Source organism: Hoplias malabaricus, chromosome 3 (assembly GCF_029633855.1).
Source record: "Hoplias malabaricus isolate fHopMal1 chromosome 3, fHopMal1.hap1, whole genome shotgun sequence".
NCBI lineage: Eukaryota > Metazoa > Chordata > Actinopteri > Characiformes > Erythrinidae > Hoplias > Hoplias malabaricus.
The window spans coordinates 5,730,375-5,747,335 of record NC_089802.1 but is presented as its reverse complement, the minus strand read 5'-3'; the positions used below and the strand labels follow the sequence as shown (position 1 = coordinate 5,747,335).

Below are 16,961 nucleotides of genomic sequence, written 5' to 3'. Positions count from 1 at the left end.
CCCAACAAGAATGTGTCCTTTTCCTTTTTTTTTTTTTATTTAATTTTTTTCCCCCCTAAAAGTCCATTTCTACATTCCATTCCGCCGTCCACTTTGCCGTCTATAACAGTATCTATTGAGTGTTTTTGTGCTTTGACTTAATGTTGAGACTCCAGTCACGTAGATGTCCTTGAAGATGAGTATGATTTTCGGTCCAAATGTGTAGAGCTTGCTTGCTGTTTTTTTTCTTTATTGTCCTTTCCATGAGACAGAAAAACACCCCCAAAAAAACAAGCAAACATAAATAAACAGTAAACAAAAGAAAGGGGTGGTGTGCTGATGCCCTGTCAGTAAATAGAAATGTATTAATCCGGAGATGTGCAAAAAAAAGAGGGAAAAAATATATATATAATCTGTAGATTTGCACATATATAAATGTTAGATGAGTGGGGTAAAGCAGGTTAATCCAATCTTATTTCTCACTTTGATGATTTACAAATGAGGGGAGGGTTCACACTCTGGGGGAAAACAATTGTCCAAAAATATATTTGGGGGTCACAGCCCCTGTAGGATCCATTTTGTTCTGTTTTTATTTTATTTCAAAGCGAGCTGTGGGTTTTCACTGCAGGATTCGGTGTCCAGGATCCATAATGTAGAATAATTTTTTTTCTTTATTTCACTCGTTAAACTGTGACCAGGAGAATGACGTAATGATGAAACTCCAGACAGAGGAAAGAAGAATGGAGACGGAGAGAATGGAGTGTGTGTGTGTGTTCTCTCATAAGAACCAGAGTTTCCAGCGGGCGTGTTTCTTGGCCTCTGCTTTGGCCTTGCGTTTCGGGGTGGAGGTGTAGGCCTCCTGGGGGTAAGGCAGTGAAGGAAAGGGAGAGTCCTCTGCTGAACACAGCCTCTTCATCAGTGGCTGCAGCTTATCTTCCTGCTGCTTAAAGTCCAGCTCCACACTGCAGAGAAACAGAAATAGATTACACAGGGGACACATGTACTTGGAGGTTTAGTTTGACAATGGGTGGGAACTGGTCTAAAACGTTTGAGAACCACTGGTCTGCCTGCTACGTGATGTATACGTTGATTTGTTTGTGCCGTTTGAGCTCCATTCATTCATTATCTGTAACCGTTTTTCCAGTTCAGGGTCGCGGTGGGTCCAGAGCCTACCTGGAATCATTAGGCGCACGGCAGGAATACACCCTGGAGGGGGCACCAGTCCTTCACAGGGAAACACACACACATTCACTCACACACTCACATCTACAGACACTTTTGAGTCGCCAATCCACCTATCAACGTGTGTTTTTGGACTGTGGGAGGAAACCGGAGCACCCAGAGGAAACCCACAGGGAGAACACACCACACTCCTCACAGACAGTCACCCGGAGGAAACCCACGCGGACACAGGGAGAACACGCCACACTCCTCACCGACACTCGCCTGGAGGAAACCCACGCAGACACAGGGAGAACACACCACACTCCTCACAGACAGTCACCCGGAGCGGGACTCGAACCCACAACCTCCAGGTCCCTGGAGCTGTGTGACTCCCGCCCTGTTTGAGCTCCATCATTTTAGTATTTTCCTTAAATAAAGGAAGAAAGCCGTTTAATGCCAGAGGGCAGTTTCACTGAGTTAGCAGCAGCCTTTCTTAAAAGTCTAGTTAACGGCCATGGCTCGGCCTGGTGGGGAATAACGTCCGTGTGCTGTTGAGTAGTTACAGAGTCATATTCTTCACGTTCTGACAGCACCTTCAGGTGAGTGGTGGCAGAATGCCTTTTAACACTCTATACCCCAAATCCCCCTCCAATATATTTTAGGAGCCGGGCAATTCATGAGCAGCTGAGTTTATTTTAGACACGGATCTCACAGGACTTCTTTTTCAAATGCAAAATAAATGTTCTTTTACAGGCCCTTTCCAGCTGAAGAGGATGAAAAAGCAGTGCACCACTTTTACGTTCGACCAAGTTTAAATTCCTCTTCTTCTTCTTGGCACTTCGTAAGATGAGTTGTGGAAAAGCCCTATTAAAAATACACAAGGTGCTGTGCACCTCGGCTCAGAAAAGATGCTGACTGCACTTCTTACATACGAACATCTCCCGCTCTTCAAAATATTGAACTCTGCAGCGTGACAAACGCTGGAACAAAAATATTTGACTGGAACGCTAGATTCACCAAGGGTTCCTGTACGTTTCAGAAAACGAAAACTGAGATATGGCTGCTCTATTTAGCACCCGGCGGTTTGTGTGTACGAGATGGGTCTTTCCTGAAAGGCCGAAGGCAACGCTGCTATTAACAAATTAATCACAGCGCAGACCCATGTAATTATGCCCTTATCAATTCTGTCTTAAACTCGCTACTGCATAGAGAGGGAGGGGGAGTGGGAGCATGTGAGAGGGAGGGAGGGAGAGAAGGCAAATCACTGATATTTATCTGGATAAGGCTAGAGTGGGTGTCAGAAGCCACATCTTTAAGCTGCTCACACAGTGCTGCAGTATAAGTGATGATGATGGCTACATTATAGCTGTGTATCTCTTAGACTCGGCCTGGCTTTCTTTGTTCTAGAAGTCTTTAATCCTTTATGGTCTTTGACAAATGCAGGCCGGAGCAGTTTGTCCTTCACCTTCAAATGCTGTTCGGTCCATCTGTCACATTTCTGTAGCGCTCTCCTCAGAGAAAAACATGGTAATGGTGGTGTCCTTCTAGATTAGTGAAAAAATGACATACCCCCTAAAATCCTGCTACATATTCAACATTTTCTGAGGAGAATGGCAGGTATTCAGCTCTGCCACACACACACACACACACACACACACACACACAAAAAAAAACTTGGTAAACTACAAAGTGATGGGACAGGGACTGTGATGTCCCGGTCAAAGCATGGCCTCCAGCTGTGGTCAAATGGCACAGTTCAGATAACGCACTCGGCTGATTGCTGCACTGGAGCAATATCGTCATACCATATCGTCATCTTTCCAGCGATAGGTAAATTTGCTGTCTGGGTTCCTACTGGATCTAATGACCCAGGCCAAAGCCTTATAGCATCTGTATTAAATTTTGACCCGTATGGTGATACACTTCGTAACTATAAATAATTTAATTCACTGGGAATCTTCAATCTTCTAAGTACATGACGTAAAAATAAGAGTCTATTACCTTTTAGTATTTCTCTACACACAAGGTCTCTTTAATAAATAGCCAGTGACTTTCAGCTACAAGATTTGTCACTGCCAAAATAGAGGTTTAATTGGCCAGGATCCAGTATTTATCTTGCCAGTAAACGCTTTTCCTGCCACTTCTGTCACTGCTTGATTTCCGCTGCGTGAGTGCACAATTTCCAAGCAAGAGTATATACTGTGGTTTTCTTAAAACTAAATGTTTAAAGCACCTTCTAATCATAAATGAATCATAATCTTGAATAAAAATTGTATGTTTTTTGCAAACATTTGTAACAAAAGACTTAACCAGTGATGACTGTTAGAAATATAGAATATTGTGCAATGGGATCTGCTCAGAAAACAAAACTACACATTACTCTTTGTTAAATATCAGGGGGCCTTTCCTCTGGGGGACTGCATGATGAGGACTTTTTGTTTTGTTTATTGCTCATTTTTAACACATCTCAGCTTGATGATAATTGTATTAAGGGTGGAATTTGGTTTGTTAGATTAGAGATCACAGACGTTGCTAATTATTTAGAGCAATTGTTTTGATGCTTTTCCTCCGGGTGATTGTCTGTGAGGAGTGTGGTGTGTTCTCCCTGTGTCTGCGTGGGTTTCCTCCGGGTGACTGTCTGTGAGGAGTGTGGTGTGTTCTCCCTGTGTCTGCGTGGGTTTCCTCCGGGTCACTGTCTGTGAGGAGTGTGGTGTGTTCTCCCTGTGTCTGCGTGTGTTTCCTCCTGGTGACTGTCTGAGGAGTGTGGTGTGTTCTCTCTGTGTCTGCGTGGGTTTCCTCCGGGTGACTGTCTGTGAGGAGTGTGGTGTGTTCTCCCTGTGTCTGCGTGTGTTTCCTCCGGGTGACTGTCTGAGGAGTGTGGTGTGTTCTCTCTGTGTCTGCGTGGGTTTCCTCCGGGTGACTGTCTGAGGAGTGTGGTGTGTTCTCCCTGTGTCTGCGTGGGTTTCCTCCGGGTGACTGTCTGTGAGGAGTGTGGTGTGTTCTCCCTGTGTCTGCGTGGGTTTCCTCCGGGTCACTGTCTGTGAGGAGTGTGGTGTGTTCTCCCTGTGTCTGCGTGTGTTTCCTCCTGGTGACTGTCTGAGGAGTGTGGTGTGTTCTCTCTGTGTCTGCGTGGGTTTCCTCCGGGTGACTGTCTGTGAGGAGTGTGGTGTGTTCTCCCTGTGTCTGCGTGTGTTTCCTCCGGGTGACTGTCTGAGGAGTGTGGTGTGTTCTCCCTGTGTCTGTGTGGGTTTCCTCCGGGTGACTGTCTGTGAGGAGTGTGGTGTGTTCTCCCTGTGTCTGCGTGGGTTTCCTCCGGGTCACTGTCTGTGAGGAGTGTGGTGTGTTCTCCCTGTGTCTGCGTGTGTTTCCTCCTGGTGACTGTCTGAGGAGTGTGGTGTGTTCTCTCTGTGTCTGCGTGGGTTTCCTCCGGGTGACTGTCTGTGAGGAGTGTGGTGTGTTCTCCCTGTGTCTGCGTGTGTTTCCTCCGGGTGACTGTCTGTGAGGAGTGTGGTGTGTTCTCCGTGTCTCCGTGGGTTTCCTCCGGGTGACTGTCTGTGAGGAGTGTGGTGTGTTCTCCCTGTGTCTGCGTGGGTTTCCTCCAGCTGCTCCGGTTTCCTCCCACAGTCCAAAAACACACATTGGTAGCTGGATTGGCGACTCTAAAGTGTGAGTGTGTGAGTGAATGTGTGTGTGTCTGTGTTGCCCTGTGAAGGACTGGCGTACCCTCCAGGGTGTATTCCCGCCTTGCGCCCAATGATTCCAGGTAGGCTCTGGACCCTGAATTGGATAATCGGTTACTGATAATGGATGGCTGGATGTTTTGATGCCTGAATCAGACCTGAGGTTACACTATTTATAATTTGCTGATAGTGTCTTTGCAAGCGTTCTTTGCCCTGTGCTATGAGCAGCTCCACTAGTTATAACTACAGATATATTGGTGTTTTGAAGAATCAAGGAAAGTGTTCCTGTAACTCAGTATTTTGATCCAAATAAATAAATATTACTTCATCATAAATATTTATTTCAGTATATTGCAAATCATGTGACATTTGCAATATGTAGCGGTGTGATTGGAATACGGGAATGTTGTCCATATCATTTAGCCCCAGGCAGAACTCATTTTGCTTTCCAGTCTTGTGTCAGAAAAAAATGTTTTTAGCATTCATTTCCAGACCTAATGCGTGCCCGTGCCAAATAAACTGGAGAACATCCGTGAAGCGTCAGGCCAGAAAGAGTCAATATTTCATTAGCATCTCACAGTGGAGATCCGAAGCCGACGGCTCGGAGCACTCGGAAGAGCCAGCGCCTTCGTCTCTCTGGACCCCTCCGTTTCACTGCTTGGTTTTTCCAGACCTGAGTTCCTTTCCCTTGCTCTTCCAGACAATTGTTTGATCTCCCGCCTCACACACCCACAACTATTGTCAAAAGAAACAGGCCTCGATATATTTTGCTGTTTCTAAGCCACTAATTAGAAGCAAAGCTTTTGATAGGCCTGCGCATCCCTTCTCATTGCCTTCATCGAGGAGTTAGAAGAGCGGCTTAGTACGGCTCGCTTTCATGTGGCATTGTGTTTTGGTTTTTTTTTTTCAGAGGGAGAGGAGAAGTTTGATCCTCCTCTGCTTTCTCCTCCCGTAAGCTTGTTATTGTTCTTGCCCTGTGCTCTCAGTTTCGTTTAATACATGGCAACAGACACACACAGTGGTTAAGGGGTTCTAAGGCTTTGGATAATTGTTTTCGCCTGCGTAAGATCTCAGACAAGCCTATTGTCAGTGGACCTCTGCTTCTCCATGTTTACATTAGTTGGAAACTTTGATCTTCTATTAATTTTATTATTCCTTTTTGAATCATGCTTGGGTTCCTTTATTGGAAATCAGTGATTGTTTCCTCTTTTGAAGTGTCTTTCTACGTGTGCAAAGCTAATTATTTTAACGTTGATGTATGCAAAATTATTCTTGTCTTTAAGAACTTTTTATATTTATATTTCATTCTGTCACAGAATTAAAAAAAAAACTAATAACTAAGGCTGGGTAATAGGATGATACTTTTATATTGATTTATAACAATGTGACGGTACGCATTTCTGAGCATATTGTGGATTGTCAGTACCTGAATACAGACCGACTGAATGTCATCATGCTTTTTTTTTTGTTGGTTTATTTGTAGTCTCCTGTTCCACCCATCAGTGAGTCACCCAAATTGCCCACTCTACAACCAGCCTCAGGAGGATAAGGAGCAAACACGTGTTTCCTCCAAAACACCTGAGGCCAACACACTATTTATTTTTTTAAACTTGCGCTAACGCAGGCCACTAAACGGCTAACTGCGCTGGAAAGGAACGCAAACAGCCTAGGTCACATCAGCTGACAGATTCCGACACTAGCTGAGCCATTCTACCCTTCCACAGAGCAAGGCCTATTGCAGTCTCTAGGGCTCCCAGCCTCAAACCGTTAAGGCATCACATGGGAGCCTATTTACATTCATTCATTTTTTTTAATTTTCTGTGATGGCTTCATCATGTTCAGGGTTGCCGTGCGTCCAGAGCCCACCTGGAATCATTGGGCACAAGAAGCAAACAATGGACAGGGCTTAAGTACATCACAGGGCACAGCACAGTCACATCAGTGTGCAATTTCACATAGCCAGTCATCTACCAACATGTGGAAGTAAACCTGAGCACCCAGAGAAAACGCATACAAACAAAGAGAGAACGCACCAAACTCCTCACAGACCTCACAGTCCATCTCCCAGGACCCTGAAGCTGTGTGACAGAGACACTAACAGTTGTGTGTTAGTCGTCATCAATTATTAAATAAATATCTGTATCCTTGTATTTTTTACCATATTTCTATTTGCTCTTCCAAACAGGCAGATATTACTAAAATTGTACTGCTTCTTCGTTGTGATGTAGGTGATCCAATTCAGGGTCGCGGTGGATCCAGAGCCTACCTGGAATCATTGGGCGCAAGGCAGGAATACACCCTGGAGGGGGCGCCACTCCTTCACAGGGCAACACAGACACACACACACATTCACTCACACACTCACACCTACGGACACTTTGGAGTCGCCAATCCACCTACCAACGCCAATCCACCCGGAGGAAACCCACGCAGACACGGGGAGAACACACCACACTCCTCACAGACAGTCACCCGGAGGAAACCCACGCGGACACGGGGAGAACACACCACACTCCTCACAGACAGTCACCCGGAGGAAACCCACGCGGACACGGGGAGAACACACCACACTCCTCACAGACAGTCACCCGGAGGAAACCCACGCGGACACGGGGAGAACACACCACACTCCTCACAGACAGTCACCCGGAGGAAACCCACGCGGACACGGGGAGAACACACCACACTCCTCACAGACAGTCACCCGGAGGAAACCCACGCGGACACGGGGAGAACACACCACACTCCTCACAGACAGTCACCCGGAGGAAACCCACGCAGACACGGGGAGAACACACCACACTCCTCACAGACAGTCACCCGGAGGAAACCCACGCGGACACAGAGAGAACACACCACACTCCTCACAGACAGTCACCCGGAGGAAACCCACACAGACACAGAGAGAACACACCACACTCCTCACAGACAGTCACCCGGAGCGGGAATCGAACCCACAACCTCCAGGCCCCTGGAGCTGTGTGACTGCGACACCTACCTGCTGCCCCACCATGCCGCCGGTGATGGAACAGATTATAAGAATTCTGTGAGCAGAGGAACACCATGAAAGGTTTCTCTCAGAGAGAGAGAGAGTGATTTCAGCCACTCTGTACTTTTTTGAGAAGGCTGCAATAGTGTATATATTTGGGGAAAAGGACTCTTTATTATAGAATCCCACCCCCTTCTCTCCATCCTACCTTTTTTTTCCCCATCTATATAGATCGAATAGAAGTTCTTAAAAGAAATCCCCTCTCCATCTCCTCTCACTCACATAGAACTCCACCACATCCAGCAGCTTCTTTCTGGTATCTATGGCAACCAGCTGGCTCTGTGAAAAGCAGGGCTACCTCTGTGAGTGTGGAGAACATCATTACTGTTATACACACATACAGAGGGAGAGAGAGATCTTTGTGTACAGCCTCATTGCTCATCTCCTGTGTTTTCATTGTGCTGTAATGCAGTCTCTTTCCCTTTAGCAGAAGTGTAATGGAATTTGCATGCCTGTGTTTGAAGCTACTGAAAAGGGTGTGTTCCACAAGAAATGTCTTTTCCATCCGGCTGATGGGGTAACGTCAGTCTCTTTCTCTTGCACTCTGGCTCTCTCCAAAGTGTTCCAGAGTTTGTCAAAAGTTTGATTTGTGTTGTGACAGTTGAGCTATGACTTTACATCTTAAAAGTCACAGCTGTTCATACTTTTGACTAATAATAACTCACGTTTTTGCGATGGTCACCATAAGAATATGCAGCAGAACAGTGTTTTTTTTGTGCCTCTGCCTGGATTTACAAAGCATCAAACCAGAGACGGTTGGATCTGCTTTGTTGAGAGCCATGAGAAGACCTTAGTCATGGATCAGTGTTCATTCTTTGAGATGTTTTCTGAAATAAATCCCTGTTTTTGCAGCTGTCCTTCAGCTCTCAAGCTAAAACCATTCAAGGCTGTCTCCATCAACCACCGCTCACTCCGTCTGTCGGAGTTTGAGCATAACACTCCTCCGCCGAGATTCATTACATTATAAGATTCTCATGAAGTGCATAAAGACATTGTGGCTCAGGGCTGGCTGAATGTAATTTAGAGAGGTTTGCTGTGAAACCCTCTATTGTGCCTGTGCTCTCTGTAGAGCTTTCCTCTGGATTGCTAGATTAGGGAGGACAAAAGTCCAGGAAGATCAAATTAACAGCCATCCTCCTCTTCCTCATCTGCCTTTGAATGTTCTGTTCTTTTCCACAGGATGTAATGCATATCGCATTAAGAATTCAGACCGTGGTGGGATGGAGTGAATGGGAGTGATGAGGAAAAAGAGATCAAAAGAAGGATAATGATGGGGGAGCGAGAGGAGAAAAAGAAGTAAAGGGAGAATAGGGACGGAAAGAGACACCGGCTAGTGCGATCCTGTCGTTTCAGATTCGTAAGTTTGATGAAATTGGCTCCGCCCCCGGGTGTTCGAACATGCGCGAGTGTGGTGATGTAAGGATTATGGAGGGTGAAACTGCATAAGCTCTCAGCTGTCTGCTACCTAATAGAGATTTAATGTGATTGAAAATGCCTATGGAATTGTAAGGTCACATTGTGGATTTACGTACGCTGTCAGTGTGAGTTAACGTACGGTTCTAGAGCTGCGAAACCTAACAAACAACGCACATCACTGTGTATTATTAAAGAAATTGTTCAAACTAATTTTGGTTTTTTGTTTTAAAATAACGACTTCCTCATTGAATGGTATGATATGAGCCAACAACTGGAAAAACATGGATCTCTATCACTCCACTGGGCCTTTTCTGTTCTTTTTACAAAAAAGGAGACATCTTTGATTAGTGCACGTCATGGAACTGTTAATTGCTAAATTGACAAATACAGGGGTTGGACAATGAAAGTGAAACACCTGGTTTTAGACAACAATAATGTATTAGTGTGGTGTAGGGCCTCATTTTGCGGCCAATACAGCGTCAGTTTGTCTTGGGAATGACATACACAAGTCCTGCACAGTGGTCAGAGGGATTTGAAGCCATTCTTCTTGCAGGATAGTGGCCAGGTCTCTACGTGATGCTGGTGGAGGAAAACGTTTCCTGACTCGCTCCTCCAAAACACCCCAAAGTGACTCAATAATATTTAGATCTGGTGACTGTGCAGGCCATGGGAGATGTTCAACTTCACTTTCATGTTCATCAAACCAGTCTTTCACCAGTCTCGCTGTGTGTATTGGTGCATTGTCGTCCTGATACACGGCACCGCCTTCAGGACACAGTGTTTGAACCATTGGATGCACATGGTCTTACTGGTGAAAGATTGCCCACCAGGCTGCTTCAATTTAGCCATGAAACCTCCCACACTACAATGACAGGTGTTTCAGTTTCATTGTCCAACCCCTGTAGCTCAGGTTTGATGTATAAACCAATTATCTTAATGAGACTATTGGTGGTGATCACTTGTGGTGTTCCAAAATGAAAATCCAACACCAAAAAGAAAACACATCAAAACAGCTACATTTAATGCAACATGTAGAATACAGTGGTAAAGTCCAACGTCCACAACATTTCAGTTTATTCCATTTGTATAGTCCTTTAGGCTACTTTTTATTAAACAATTTTAGCTACTTATTGTAAATTATTTTTAATGGCAGTGTAATTTGTAAACTTTGTGTATATAGCTATGAATACTGCACTGTGTAGTCATTTTCAACATCAATTTGATGAAGTTATTACAAACGCTAGTTAAAAAAAATATATAAGGGCCTTCATTTCATTTAATTGTAATTTTTTTTTAAATCTTGACCTTAAACAGAGAACCACCAGTTTAATAAAAATGATGAGATCACTTTTTTTTTTAAATATAGTTTTTATACTGTATTTAGAGCTGAAATTATGCACAAAATTTTAATCACGGCTGAGAATTTCAGGATAACAATGCTGAACAGCTTTAGCAAGAATCTTACACCGCGCACACACACACTGGCTTTTCTATATTGCTGCAGCACTTTACTGTAGAGTGGCAGTTATAAATTATATGATAGGGTTGCCTTGAATTCTAGCATTCCAAACACACAGCGAGAGAGGCACACACACCCTGGAGGATTCATACACACTTATGAGGAGTGCTTTCATGGAGCTGAACGTAATTAGATAGCAGTTAATCCACTTCCTCTTTGAACGGTGCAGCTAAATTTGATTCTGACTCCCTCACTGAAAGTCAACATTCTACCTCACCTTTTTAGAGGATTGCTGCCGTCAGGTTGCCGTGCTCTATATAAAGCATCGCTTGCCACTCCACTCAGTCGTCTCATGCATTGACTCTGTTCTTGGACGAAATTTGTACCCCATCTCTCTGTGAAGTCCTGCCAAACTCAGCTAAAGGTTTATCCCTTTCCCCAAACACTCATATAAACACTTTCCCTCGGTCCAGACAGGCTCTGTTTTAGTCTGGATTAGATTATACTGCCACTGCCTTTGACTATCGCTGAGTCTGTCTGTGATTTAGTTGGAGTTTACGCTTCTACATGAGTAAGTTCATTCCTAATAAGGTTACATCACAGCGGTTGCTTATACGTAATTGTCTTCAGATTTTACATTTATTTTTAGTTGATTAAAGCCCGAGGTAAACTACTGCAGCAAACGGCACCCCAGTGTTACACACTGCATTAATAGATGCCTTAGACTACATTAGTGAAACATGCAATATGCGTTTTGAGAGGAGCAAGTCCTAGAGGCGACCCTTGTGCTCTTTGGTCAGTTGATGACTTGTATTTTCTGACGTGTTGGAAAAGCAACGATCTTATGGCTCTGTTTTACAAGACTGAGTACCAAGGTCAGAGAAGGGCATGCTGCTTTTATTATTGCTGCTACGGGTGTAAAATCTGTGACGACCCATGTGTATCCATCCTGCTACTCTATACGTCATGCTCAACAGTTTCTTCTGAATGTAGGACTATGTATCTCACTCATGCTAATCTTGACGCTAGAACACAACCATTTCATCACCAAGAAGTATCAAACAACAATTATGAAATGAGTTTTTTTTTTTTTTTCCCAATTAAATGAATTGCCACTTTGTAATACTAGCTTTTATGCTCTGTAGTGCAAGTTTCCCACATGGGGACAGATATGGATGCGTATCTGGCTTTAAAATGTGAAGAAGACTCGTTTTTTTTATTTAAATATATATATAACTGATTTCTTAAAGTCTTACTTAAAGTCACCAATTAAAATGGGTGTCTGGAAACATTTGTGCATATAGTGTAAGAATCTACTACGAATCCAGCATACAACTCATATGTAAGTGTTCTAAGAAAACCAAGGTAGTCCTCAGGCGGCTGTGGCAATGTTTCAGCAATTCCTGATTGAGGCTTTAATGTTTTATTCACTGCTGATCGCGCGAAGCGGATTTTAGATGAAAGCAATCAGACAGCTGTGTTTGGTATTCCTCTCACACCTCAACCACAAACACAACAGGGCAAACAGCTTAGTGTGGTGTGGCTCTCTGTTTTTATATATATATATATAATGTATGCATGTGTGTCTGTGTGTTTATGTATGTACACACCTTCACTTTGCCTGTGTGCAGTCACTATTTTGAGTGTGTAAACCCTTATATGATGCGCCCACATGGTGGAAATGTATTTTTATAATACAGCGTGATATTGTGAGAAAATAGAACTGCTTAAGATGTGTGAAAATATTTCAGTCTCTCGCTAAAAACCTGTAGAGTTATTTCTCTATTTATAAAACAGTGTCCTTGATGTTTTCACACTGCATTCTGAAGGTGTTATTACAGGTTTTTTTTTTCTTTTTTTGTGAGGTTTCATTTCAGTCTGTCAGCCTTGAAAAGTTGGCTTAACTTGGATGAAAACGGTAAATCATGGTTCTCAAACTCCACAAAGAGGTTACACAAAGCAGGATTTCTGCTGAGAGGGTGCACCAAAATGCTGGCTCTCACCCCAGGTCCCAAGGCCCTCACAAGCACAAACCATAAAGATTGGGCCATCTGAGTGTGCTGAGGAACGGTTTGAGGACAGACTTCGCTTTTTGCCTTAAAGGCTAAGCACCAGCGATATGAAAGTGTCAAACAAATAAATACAGTGGAATTTGAGTTCCTAACTTGTGTTTATTGATAGTCAGAAAACGTGTTATTTCTTACTAATTCAAGGAATAAGGTTTAAAAGACTGTTGGCCCCCCCCCCCCCCCCCCCCCCCCCAACGGTGTTCAGAAACTCTAATAGGCGTCTTGCCTGTGACGTAGATGGTGGACAATGAAAAGGTGTGTTGTTTTTGGCTGCAATCATTCAATGTAGAGTGGGACATCTGTGAACAAATGGCCCAAAGATCCCAAAATATCCAGAAAATGGACTAAATTTTTCAACTTTAAACGGGCACTTTGGAAAGGACCCTCCGCTCACTCCGTTATCTGTAGCTCATTTCACTGGCGCTTTTCCAACAATATGGGCATGTAAGGACACCAACGAAAGGTGTTCAAGAGCCTCTGTAACATGGAGGTAAACAGGGTAAGGACACTCACTTCGCCTGTTTTAGTTGGTGTTAGTTAAAGTTAGCTTGACTCGCTAAACTCGGTGGCTCAGATTATACTCGGCTACGTAGCTGCATTACGGAGGTTTATAGTGTCGGATGAATTCGAGTTCGACTTCGATCACATTTACAAGAATAACGGTACCTCTACATTTGAGTTTAGCTTATTGCTAGGCTATTGTCATGAATAATGTTGGTTATTTAGCTAGATACTGTCATAACAGTCAGTCATAACGGTGTTTAACCGCGGCGTTGTTCAGCTGTTGTCCACCAGTGACGTCACGGTTGCGTTCAAGAATTTCCGTAGCGAGCTCGGGTTTTTCCGTCAATTTAATAAAATTGTCAGTTTTAAAGCAAATTAAGCTGCTATTTTCATTTTAATTCATACTTATATCTATCACTAACTACAATAATGTGAAATATTCATGGAGGTCCATTAAGTGGTGCTTAGCCTTTAAGTTACATGGCTAACTGGCTTTTGGGCTCTAAACTATTAAACATAATGAGCTCAAGTTAGGTGACTAGCCACAGAAACAGGTCACAAAAGCAAATCTAAGAGTGCAGTGTGTGTGCACGTGCACGCTCATTTGCCTCTAGGCAGCATGTCTACTTTCTGATTCATATACATCTGATGCAGGATTCATGAGAATGACTGATGTTCTATTTAGTGAGTACTGATGAAAGAGAGAGAAAGCAAACAAACTCCTCTGCTCTTCTGAAGCCTCACCACTGGGAAAACAGGGATTGGCAATCATCTGGACACACACAAACTCAATCATCAGATAGATGAGTTGCTTCACAGGAATGGCTCAATTATACATGCCAAGATTGCCAAGGAGGAACACCATCTAGTAGCCCGTACTTATGGGAATACCATGTTAAAGCTTGGTTCTAACTTTTTCCATTTGGTTTTGGAATATTGGGATTAGAGACTAAACTCTAGACAAAGATTACTGCTGGACAGCTGTCTCTCTCTGTGTGTTTGTGTGTGTTAGCTTTTTGCTTAATGTGTGTTCTCCCTGCAGGGTCAGTTTTGATTAAACAGGCGTACTTGAGTGTGTATTTGCTGTGTGGCTCTCTGTAGTCCGCTGTGTGACGTCTTATAAATATGATGACATCATTTATTATGCAGTGACTGTCATTTCTTCTTTAAATATAATCACAACTTTAATACCAGCCAGTAGTTTATTGTTAACAAATCAGCAGTTTTAATAATCGCTGTTTAAGTATTTCTTTAACATAGGAATAAATCATTCTTAGATTTAAATTAATTAAACGTAGTATTTTGGAAGAACGTATGGTACGTGCCCAGATTATTTTATCTGTGATTGTACGTCTCCAAAACCTCCAGATCTACCTGTGTGTTCCAAAATAAATCAAAGTTGCCCTGCACCCCCATCCGACCTGATCCCAACGTTTTTCATAAGTGCAAATGGTATCTGAAAGAACTCATTAATGAGACTCTGCAACTGTTATTAGATTCTAGATACACACTGTCTTTCTCACACACATCAAATATTTATATTGGGTTCAGGTATTAGCAGACCCCATGTTTTTGTCTACACCCAACTCAGCCCAAAAACCAGCAAAGTTAATTTTCCAAATGTGAGAACTGCAGCACTTGTCCGGTAAAATGGGAAGAGAAACCAACCTGTAAATGATGCATGCGCTGTTCCGGCATGTGTCACAGTTTGCTGTGTCCTGACCGGTTCGATAGGAGAGACTAGTGGGGATTAAGAGAGAGAGAGAGAGAGGATAGGTCATTAATGTCTGCTGAGCCAGTCCATCGCCAGCCCAGCAGATGAATAGATAACTGTTTGTGTCTGTACTTAATATTTACAGCTTACAGTTAGGCGTTAACAGTGCTTCCTGAACATGTGGTGAACTGCGCGTTACAGAGGAATGGAGTATGTTTAAAAAGAAATTCCAAAAGTAATAATGCATTTAAAGTAATTTTCAGTATCAAAGAATGAGGATATGATTTGAAACTCTTACAGACTCTTTCTCATATCTTTAAAGTCCAATATTTTGGGCTTGTTCTTTAAAGAAGTCATGCCGTTCAGTTCCTCGTGATGTGTACCATTCTGCATTGTGGTCTGGACCATTATTCTTACAATATACAGGGGGTGATGCGGTAAGAAATCAGTTTTTGAGACACACATCAACAAAATGGGATGGGGTTATTAAAGAATGCTGTTAAAAACAGAGTAGGTGATTTGACAAAACAGATTTTGTTGTGTTCAGTGAAATACTATTACGTCCCAGTAGATGTCAGTCAGTCAAACACACTGATGACAAAAACATTTTCTGGTCAATTCTCTTGGACTGAACAAAATGATCGGATGACTCATGTCTGTCTACAAAGCTACAGGGGTTATACAATGAAACTGAAACACCTGTCATTGTAGTGTGGGAGGTTTCATGGCTAAATTGGAGCAGCCTGGTGGACAATCTTCATTAACTGCACATTGCACCAGTAAGACCCTGTGCATCCAATGGTTCAAACACTGTGTCCTGAAGGCGGTGCCGTGTATCAGGACGACAGTGCACCAATACACACAGCGAGACTGGTGAGAGATTGGTTTGATGAACATGAAAGTGAAGTTGAACATCTCCCATGGCCTGCACAGTCACCAGATCTAAATATTATTGAGCCACTTTGGGGTGTTTTGGAGGAGCGAGTCAGGAAACGTTTTCCTCCACCAGCATCACGTAGAGACCTGGCCACTATCCTGCAAGAAGAATGGCTTACAATCCCTCTGACCACTGTGCAGGACTTGTGTATGTCATTCCCAAGACAAACTGACGCTGTATCGGCCGCAAAAGGAGGCCCTACACCACACTAATAAATTACTGTGGTCTAAAACCAGGTGTTTCACTTTCATTGTCCAACCCCTGTACATCACCCTACCCTCGTGCACAGTCTCCGCATGCACACAAACATAGACAAACAGACGCACTCCTGAAAGCTGAAAAATGGCAGAAAAATATACAACTCGGCCTACACTGGAACGGAAAAGAAAAGGAAAGAAAACTGGTTTCCAAAGGTAAGAGGCTGGATAAAGCCAGAGGGCAAACCAGAGCGAACATCGGTGTAGCTTTCCAACGGTGGAGGAAACTGAGGGCACAGAACTGCCTGGAAAGTGATGCCTGTGTTTTCGTTTTTCTACTAGACAGGTAATTTTCTGATTTGTTTTGTGTAGGCGCGGGGTATTTCCTGAGTTATGTAGCATTTTAGTTTTAACAGAGTGGCTATAGGAGGGGGCCAGCGGGTATGAGGTAGAATCTTTTCACCTTCTTAAAATTAATTTGCATTTACTGTACGTTACTAAATCACAAACTCCAGCTTTAAATTTAACATCAGCGTTGAGTTGAGAATGTCTTTTAAATCTCATTATAATTTCGCTTCTGCAGTCGCTCCTATGTGGGGGTGGTGTGTATTTACTGAGTATGCTCCCTCACTCACAGCTGTAATAACAGTCATTAGGAGTGGCACAGTCGTCCCTTCCTGGGTGTGTGGCATCGTGCTGTGTTTAGTGTGGAAGCAGAAAGTTAATAACCTTTTGGCCTCTGAACAATCTACAGTAAAGTACCTGACCCATCATGACAGGATCAGTTCCGCTA

General features: G+C 43.4%; 2 protein-coding genes across 4 annotated transcripts in view; one reads left to right on the top strand and one right to left on the bottom strand.

Annotated features, from left to right (window-relative positions):
- dock1 (dedicator of cytokinesis 1) overlaps window positions 1–16,961 on the top strand; it is a 258,525-nt gene that overhangs the window by 114,940 nt on the left and 126,624 nt on the right. The window lies entirely within an intron of this gene.
- LOC136690772 (inhibitory synaptic factor 2A) overlaps window positions 746–16,961 on the bottom strand; it is a 34,154-nt gene continuing 17,938 nt past the window's right edge. Inside the window, exons 3-4 of the mRNA XM_066662747.1 lie at window positions 14,989–15,060; window positions 746–941 (exon numbers count right to left, since the gene is read on the bottom strand). Of these exons, the coding sequence (XP_066518844.1) occupies window positions 758–941; window positions 14,989–15,060 (256 nt within the window). The 3' untranslated portion in view covers window positions 746–757. The remainder of the gene's footprint in view (window positions 942–14,988; window positions 15,061–16,961) is intronic.